At 33.3% G+C, this 9,249-nt stretch overlaps 1 protein-coding gene across 1 annotated transcript; it reads right to left on the bottom strand.

Moving 5' to 3' along the window:
- Positions 1-2,515: 2,515 nt before the first annotated feature.
- Positions 2,516-6,228, bottom strand: LOC108197846 (cysteine-rich receptor-like protein kinase 10). Its single transcript, XM_017365563.2, has 7 exons — positions 5,166-6,228; positions 4,542-4,682; positions 4,288-4,409; positions 3,867-4,077; positions 3,345-3,582; positions 3,088-3,238; positions 2,516-3,004 (listed from the first exon to the last, which is right to left on the bottom strand). The coding sequence occupies exons 1-7, from the start codon at positions 6,007-6,009 to the stop codon at positions 2,687-2,689; spliced, it is 2,025 nt and encodes a 674-aa protein (XP_017221052.1). The 5' UTR covers positions 6,010-6,228; the 3' UTR covers positions 2,516-2,686.
- Positions 6,229-9,249: the final 3,021 nt, after the last annotated feature.

Here is a 9,249-nt window from a genome sequence, read left to right as displayed (position 1 = left end):
AATTGACCGTAATCAGTCGATTATATTGTTTTGATTAGGTTTATCGAGATAATTTTGGAAAGCAATAAAATTGACCGAGTGTGATTATGTCTATTTTATCGCTTCATGTATTTTTTGTGTCGGTTGGTTTTAGCCGGTCGATTTTTGTCATGTTCTTTTGTAGTGTCTGAGAGGAAATGTTCATATTTCAAAACTATGAAGCTATTTGTTTTCATTAATAAAATTGCTTGTTTTTTTATAGTGGAGAAGTTGATTATAAATGATAATCAAATCTGAATTAAAAATTCTCAACGTTTGGATAATGATATTTATAAAAATAATACAAGTTAATGAGAGGACTGTTGGCACCATTATCACTATATCCATTATTAATGTTTAGAATATCATGATATATTGATATGAAAAAAAAAGGCTCAGAATTTCATCTATTAACACTTCATTGTGTAGCGTTTTGGATATTTACCAAAAATGCTAAACCGTCTAGCATTCTGTAAGGTTAAAAAAAGAAGAACGCTAGTTTATGTAGCGTTCTGTTAGGATTAAAAGAACAAAACGCTACATGATGTAGCGTTTTGTTGAGATTAAAACAACAAAACGTTACACGATCTAGTGTTTTTTTTTTAAATTGAAAACACGCTAGATTACCTGCGTTAAAAACTGATATTTGGGACCATTTTTTCAATTGTGTTATTGTGAAGATTAGTTATAGGTTTTGTGAAATCTAGGGTTATTTTTCAATTAATGGATCGATAATAATTATGTTTTGTTAAAACTATATGTATCATCTAAAGCTAGGCATAAGTCCGAATTAATTTGGTTTCCAATATTCTAAACATATTTGTATATCGCTATAAAAGAAATAAAATATAAAAATATCAATCTAATTATTTTTTATAATAAGCAAAGAGACACAATAACTTTTCGAAGTCTATTAAAATATAAATCAATAATTTAATCACCGGAAATAATGAATGTGAATGCACAAAACCCACTTTTATCGATTAAGGGGCCGTTTGGCTAAATTTAAAAAAAAATGATTTATTACTTAAAGTAAAGAAGTTGATTATAAGTGAGAAGTTGATTTGAATTTATAAGTTGTTAGAAGTGTTTGGATATGGTGACTTATAAGTTTGAAGTTAATTAAAACAAGAAGAAGTTGTGGTGAATAAAAAAAGCTAGGATTCATAACTTATTTATTTGGCTTTTAATACCCATGATAAGTACTTAAATTTATTTGCCAAACAGGCCATCATAAAGTAGACAGCACTTCTTTTATTATAAATAAGCTGAGAAGCGGGGTTGCCAAACACCCACTAAATAAGTTTATTATTAGAATTTGATAAATTTAGTTGCTCCATTGAGCTAAACAAATAGTCATAATAAAATACTCCTAATTAAGAGGCATACTTATAATTTAACAGAGATTTTGTGGTCATATAATCAAAGTACCGAATAGAAATCACATTGCCTGTATCCGCTCCCTTGTCCTTGTACTCTTTCTGAGTTTTACTTTTTGATACCTAGGAAAGGCTTAATGGAGTCATTCTAGAACCCGTCTTCGGAATTTTACCGAAGTTGCAGATTTACTTTGCTGACTTCTATTACCTACGTTATTCCATGGATCAAAGAATATTCATCTTGAAAACACATAAATTGAAAACTACTTTTGATTTTAAATCAGAAGAGAGATTTCGAGAAAGGTAAATGACCCTATTCTATCAGACTAACGGGGCTGTTTGATCAACTATAAAAAAGTTACTTATTGTTTACAAACAGGGGGAAACACGAACACCCACTGTCTTATTTCTTTTAATTTAGTTCCAGAAGGTGACTTGACCTTAATGTTGAAGAAGTCCATCACATCTACCTTATACCCTTCTCCTTTTTGTCATCACGAATCCTGATCTATGCCACAATCTTCTGTTGCATTTCGCATGTGTGAGACCGAGGGCTGAAGCAAGAGGGAAGGCTGGAATGGAGATCTCTGCTCACACTTGATCCATTTTGTATTCCCTACTTTAGTCATTCTGTTTGTTCCATTCATCATTGAATGACCTAACTCAAAATTCTAAAAATTTTTTTTTTTTTTTTAACCGGTGTCCGGACCAACTTACACGCACCTCGACTAATCCGGTTGGGTATACTTGCACACTCGTATCCCAAGCATGGTAGCCCACTTATTCCTGAAGCGCCCGGAAATAGAACTCATGATATGACCTTAATACAACAATTCTTAAGCATCACTATCCAACCATCTGGGACATCCCGTGGGGTAAAATTCTCGAATTCCAAAAGTTGTTATCTGTAAAGAAATGACGCTCAGCCTCGTCATTAAACTCTGAAAGTTCTCTTCCCCTTTCAAAGTAAGGTTTGATGAAAATTTCAACAAACCTTACTTTGAAACTACTGAGTTTCACCATCAATTCAAGAATCTATTTCTTGACTGTGGCTATTTCCTCTAAACTTTACCAGCTTGTTAAATTCACTTTTCCCGACACGGGATGGAGCAGAGGCGTCTGTCTAGTTAACTTTATTCAAATTCACCCGTGACGGACTCACAGTCATATCATAATTCATAACTCATGCGATGCAAACAAACAATACAAGGATGGAACAAAGGCTACAAGTTCAGACTTCAGCATATACAGCTTTACAAGTACAGGGTGTATTTTTAATTTTTTATGCATTATCTTGCATAAACTCCAGTAATCGACGACTCATCAACAGATACCGACGTTGATTTGCTCCCGGACTGATCAGATATTCCTTCTGACCGTGATTTGCTAGGGTAGTAGAATGGGGGCTCTTTAGGCAAAGCAATGCTAACAGAGTGACTGGTGAGCATCGTGAGCACCAAAGCCATAGAAGGCCTGGCTTCGACGTCCTCTTGGACACATAATAACCCGATTTGGACACACCTGATTACTTCGTTTCTTGAATATGAATCAGCCAGAGTAGGATCCATAAATTCCAAGGGGTTACTGTTCTTCCACTGCTTCCAGGCCTGAAAATTGTTGTGTTTAAAATATAAAAAACTTTGCGGAACAAGAAGAAAGGTGGATAAATTAATATTTGTTGTCAACTCACATAGCTGAGAAGGTCCTCTGCCCCGTCTGATTGGTGAAAACTATTGTTCTTTTTCCCACTAACAATCTCAAGAACTAAGACTCCGAAACTGAAGACATCTGATTTCGACGAGAACAGTCCATGCATTGCATACTCAGGTGCCATGTAGCCACTAGTACAAAGCCATGATGAAATCAGAACAGAAATTTCAGGCAAAGCATAATGGTATTGCCAATGAAGTACTAAAGTATTGATCAACTGATGAATAGGAGACTTACTACGTTCCAACAATTCTACTCGTGTCTCCGTGAGTTTGCTCCCCACCAATAATCCTTGCCATGCCAAAGTCTGATATTTTTGCATTCATGTCTTGATCTAACAAAATATTGCTGGCTTTGAGATCCCGATGGATAATTCTTAGTCGAGAATCTTCATGGAGATAAACCAATCCTCTGGCAATTCCTCCTATAATCTTGTAACGTTTTGACCAATCCAGCTGCCTTTGTCTTTCAGGATCTACATTCATCATGAGTTATTATATACATTTTTTTTTGTATTAGATGAGTCCACTATAGTATAATTCACGATGCTCTGCAATCTATATCTTCCTCATAATACATGATATTTTTTACTCACAGGTTACAGGTATAGCAAATCATCAGTTAACCTTAAGCAATAATATCATGAATGAATTTACGGATGAAAGTTAACTTTGGTTGCCAAACTGTAAAGATAATTAAAAAGCAAATCCTTATATGCAACTAAAAAACATGGTACATAAGCTCAGATTGCTTAGTTACCGAATAAAATGTTGTCCAGGCTTCTGTTAGGAATGTATTCATAAACCAGAATCTTTTCATCGGCTTGTAGACAAAATCCCAGAAGTCTCACAAGATTTCTATGTTGAAGCTTTGCCACTAAAACAACCTCATTCTGAAATTCTTTAGCACCTTGTCCAGAGCCTTTAGAGAGCCTTTTCACTGCTATCTGTTGCCCGTTTGTAAGAACACTCTGGCAATTAAAAACAGCAGCAGCTGATAATCAGTTGTTTGTTCATTCTTTTTAAATTTGATGAGTAGTGAGTACTGACTGGTATGAGAAATATCAATTTTAATATAGTAATTTATATCTCTTTGGCTTTACGAATATTTTTTTAAAAATATATTTTAGAAAATAGAATTCTTATACTTCTGATGTAATTACAGCATATCAAATTTGTACCTTAAAGACATCACCAAATCCTCCTGCACCTATCTTGTTATCAGGAGAGAAACCGTTTGTGGCTGCTTCAATAGTGCTGAAATCGAATTGCAAATTTTCTATAGTTGTAATTTCTTCGTCGCCTTGCAAAAACACAGTATTAAAAAGAAAACACAGAATATCATTTTTTTAATATTTGCGGCCAAAAACTAGAGTGAGAACTTAAAGAGAAACTTGTCCAGCTTAACATATAAATCAGCACAGTTTCTTATTACCAGTTTCTTCTTGTGGAGGGGGGCCTGTATTGTTCTTCGTCTTGAGAATTAAGTAACAGTAACCTATGAAGAAAAGCACAACGGCAACAGAAATAGGAGCAACAATCACGACAACCGTTTTGGATGAAATTCCTCCATTTTCTGCACAATTAACATGCTTTACAAGATCAGTTAAATATGTTTTAATTTACTATAGTTTAAAAAGAACTTCATCCTTCCATATTCCAGAACATGTTCATTCCTCTCATCTCCGGTCTCCCCTCATCCTGAGCTCAGATATATCCACCACTCTTTCCTCCAACCTCCAATTGTTTTGTAATGTTTAATCTATCTTTCCTTTAAGTTCAATATTAACAAGTAAGATTACTTTAGAGGGCGTTTGAAAATGTGCATTTCATTTCAAATGACAGGATTTGAGTTGTCATTTCAAATCCTCATGTTTATATTAATATTTGAATGTCCACAATTTCAAATGAAATCCAAATCCATATTCCCAAACATGTTATTTGTTCAAATTCGGAATTTCAAATGAAAGCCAGGTTTCCAAACGGACCATTATAGAAATTAGTATCTACTTGGTATAGCTTGATAGCATTAGTTTATAAAAGTAGACATATATACTACCTTTATGCCCAGTGATGGAGCTTGGACCTTCAGAATGAGGAGGAGCAGGAGGAGGACTTGTAACTTGTGAGGGTGGAGGAGCAGTTGCTATATTTCTGTAGAAGGGGTACAACTCATAACGAACAGTGCAAGTTGAAACCAATGCCCTGCCCCCTTGCGAATTACTATGGTATTGCAGAAGATTAACAGCCACTCGAAGGCAGCGACTACAAGCAGCCTCAGGTAAGTCAGGAACACACTGAGCCAATGCATACAGATTTTGCAGAGAACTCAATTTTGCAGTTCCTAATGCAAAACTCTTAATAGTTTGATCATTCAACGGTTTCCCTTCCGAAGCCTTGGTTACCAGATTATTCATAGTATTCCCAAGTACTTGCTGAAACCGAGCTTCGTCCGTGACATTCTGTGTATTCCACAGCCTAACTGCTAAGCCTTCTTCCTCTACACCGAAAAGTGTGAAAAAGGCCTTGTTGTCATAACGTACCATGCACTCCGCATACCAAATGATTCCAAAAATTCCATTCGGGCACTTATTTTTGATATCGTCAGTAGCTGCAGTCACACATTGCTGACAATCCTTAGGAACAAGATCTCCTTGACATAGAGAATTGCCATAAGCCATGTCTTTAGAATTGCGGCCAGCAGTGTAGTTATAGTAGCCTTTATTTTGTGTAGCATTTGATGCAAGCGTAGACAACAGAACATTCCGGTTGGCTTGAAAGATAGTATTGGGAGTGTTAGTTGAGCTATTTCTGCAAATATGATACATGTACTCAGGTGGTGCAGCTTCAACGGAGCATGGAACAATGATGAGTAGACAACAGAGCATGAATAGAACAACCATCTTGCCGAATTAACTTAATATGAAATGGATCCTAACGTTTTAGATGCGCATATATACATGGAACTTCAGTGCATAAATAGATGTCTATTTAAACCTTGAAACTTTAACACTCACAACCAACTCCAGTGAGTGTGGTGACCCTGACGGTTAAGTGGGTGTCAAACTAAGTACTACTACATAGTAACAAATACTTGTTTTAATGAATATTCTAGTGTGCGTCGCTAACAACCATTTTCTAGTTACGTGGAAAAATTCTATTGAGTCTAATCCTATTAATAATGATGATCCTCCTCCATGTACACAAATCATCACCAATTAAAATTCTCCACATAACAAAAAAATAGTTGTCAGTGTGTCCACGGATACACACACTACAAAAACCCTTGTTTTAAATATAGACAACTATTTGTAAAAGAGTTTTCTGAAAAAACCTAAAACTACGAGCTTGGTCACGATCAAAAGCGGCAATATCATAACATAATAATGTGGAATCATGTCTTACGATAAGAATAGCAGTGATTATAAGAATCTATGTAGTCACAAAACTCCATCATTACAAGATTTTTGGGAGGAGTCAAAAACAAATTCATGAGAGATAAATAAGTCTTGCATTTATGAATCCGGAAAAGTTATGGATCACAAAATTTCGGAATTATCAATATACAAATTTGAAAACAGAATGTGACAAAAAAAAATTTGAAAAACAAACGACCTATATACAATTAGGATTTTATAAATAGATTTTGATTTATAAAGCCTTAGAGGGGTGTATTGGATTGAGATTTTAAAGCATTTTTTTTCATTCATGAAATCCGAGGGTATTAGATTGTGATTGTTTAAAATCCATTAAAATCTTGAGGTATTCAATTGGAATTTTAAACTATGTTATAAAATCTGGTGGTATTCAATTGGGATTTTAAATTATGCTTTAAAATCCGATGATATTCAATTGGGATTGTTTAAAATCCATTAAAATCTGATGGTAGTCAAATGCTTATGGATTTTTTTGGATTTCATAAAATGACGGATTTTGTGAGATTCTTCGGTGTGTTTTAAGTTTTTTGAAATCCCATCAAAATCAATGGGATTTTGAAGCATTGTGCTTAAATCCTATCAACTCTACGACATTTTATCAAGAATCCGCACAAAATCAAAATCACATACAATCCATTAAATTCCATAGACTAAAAACAATCCATTAAAATCTCAATCGAATACACCCCTTTAGTTTAGAATATTTGGATGTAACACGGTAAACACTGATTATTTAACCTTTTGAAGTTGATACACTATACCTTGTACGTGTGGTGGGAAGAGGGAGACTGAAGTCTGAATACTGAATGACTTCGTCAACTGAGACGACTGGGATGAAGTCTCGAGTCTTTTGCCCAAATCAAACGGAATTCGGATAATAGGCTAACTTCATAGTTACGTTTAAAATTGGGAATTCAAAATTGAACCGAATTATTTAATATTTCGATTTATATCCACTCAAAAATATAATATATATAAAAGAAAGTTCTATGGAGACTGGATTATTTGGAGACTGTAGAGACCTAATCCTGGCCATCCAATCGTTAAACATCCAACGGCTGCATATATTTTGTCCTGCACGTTTGTTTTCTCTCCCTATCCTGTCCTGCACTTCTAAATCGATGAACAACATGCAGTACTTCTAAATCTTGCATAACATAAAATAATAATTTCATTATATTGGTGTTCAATCACCGAAATCCTAACAAATAAAAATAATAATTGCATACAAAACAGAGATGTAGTTGGACACTGCTATGATTGGCACTGAACTCATTGTCATTGTCCTACAACGAATTGAATTTGTTGCAAGACAAAATAACACTTAGATATATCACAAATATGCGGGACAAATTATTAATATTACATTACTAGAAATGCAGTACAAGAATATTAATAATACATTACTAGAAATGCAGGACAAAAATAGTGTAAATTATTAATATTACAAAACTAGAAATGCAGGACAAGAAATGCAGGACAAAGAATATTTAATCATGTCCATTAATTGCCATATTATTTAACGGTAGATCTTGTAGTCTCTAATGACTCCAAAATTTTTGGTCTCCATTGAGCCCAACTCTATGTATATAATATTTATAATTATGATTTAATAAACAAACAAACAAATAAATAGCCAGTAAAAAGCGGGAATCAGAAAATCGGTGATTAATCGAAATGATTAACATGATCATTATTCAAAATTAATTTAATATCATGTATATATAAAAATAATATGTATCTAATCATTTTTAAAATTTTAAATTTCCACCACAAATTTTGTAAATTTTAATATTTTACCCGATTTTCGTCTGATTAATCCAATTTTGACCAAATAATCCTTGATTTAACCGAATTTTACCAAATCGGATTAAAAATATAATATATAACCATATAACATACAACTCAAAAAATTAATATTATTTTTAATAGTAATTTTATTCAGGCTATAATAGGCAATGACATGGACACAGCGGGAATCAGAAAATCGGCAATTAATAGGATCATTAAATTTAATAATTTAATTATATAATAATATTTTAAATAATGTATATTTTTTATATTTGTATTTTAATAAATATCATAATAGTAGGGTTATAAATCGATGCGGACTATCCGATGTCTCGGCTCATATCTGGCTCGAAAATATGATATATGTCTCATATCAGTTTTGAAAACGATCTAAATCTGGCGGAAAAATTAAGCCTGTATAATATATGATCCCGGATACGAGCACACCTATACCCGCTCAGATTCGGTCTCATATAATTTTTCATAATACGATCCTACCCGAATAACCGAATATGATCGACGGTTTATATTCGATTCAAACTCATATACATATTATATTTTAATTAACACCATCATTTTTGCAAGTAAATAGTCATCATTTTATATAATTGTAACATCTTATTTAAGTTTATATCTTCATAAAATATGATTTATTTTATGTGATCATGCTTATGATATTCATATATATTTAATGAATGATATATACCAACATATAACTATAAGTTTTAATTTAGAATAATCATACTTTATTATATTATGTTTATTTAGACTAAATGATAAATATTTGAACAACTGAAATAATAATGATATTTGATGTTAGTGGATCATATCCGGCTCATATTCGTTGGATCATAAACTACCCGGTTAAAAAATAGAAAATACGATACTGGATCATATCCAGTTCAGATCCGAATC

Source organism: Daucus carota, chromosome 8, assembly GCF_001625215.2.
Source record: "Daucus carota subsp. sativus chromosome 8, DH1 v3.0, whole genome shotgun sequence".
Classification (NCBI taxonomy): Eukaryota; Viridiplantae; Streptophyta; class Magnoliopsida; order Apiales; family Apiaceae; genus Daucus; species Daucus carota.
This window is presented reverse-complemented; position numbering and strand designations above follow the sequence as displayed.

Bases quoted from the DNA above. Each gene is read 5' to 3' on its own strand.
- LOC108197846 (XM_017365563.2), bottom strand. From the start codon at position 6,009: ATGGTTGTTCTATTCATGCTCTGTTGTCTACTCATCATTGTTCCATGC. The intron at 4,683-5,165 runs GTAGTATATATG...TTAATTGTGCAG, and splicing joins CTCCATCACTGGGCATAAAG to AAAATGGAGGAATTTCATCC. The intron at 3,005-3,087 runs GTGAGTTGACAA...AACAATTTTCAG, and splicing joins CAGAGGACCTTCTCAGCTAT to GCCTGGAAGCAGTGGAAGAA.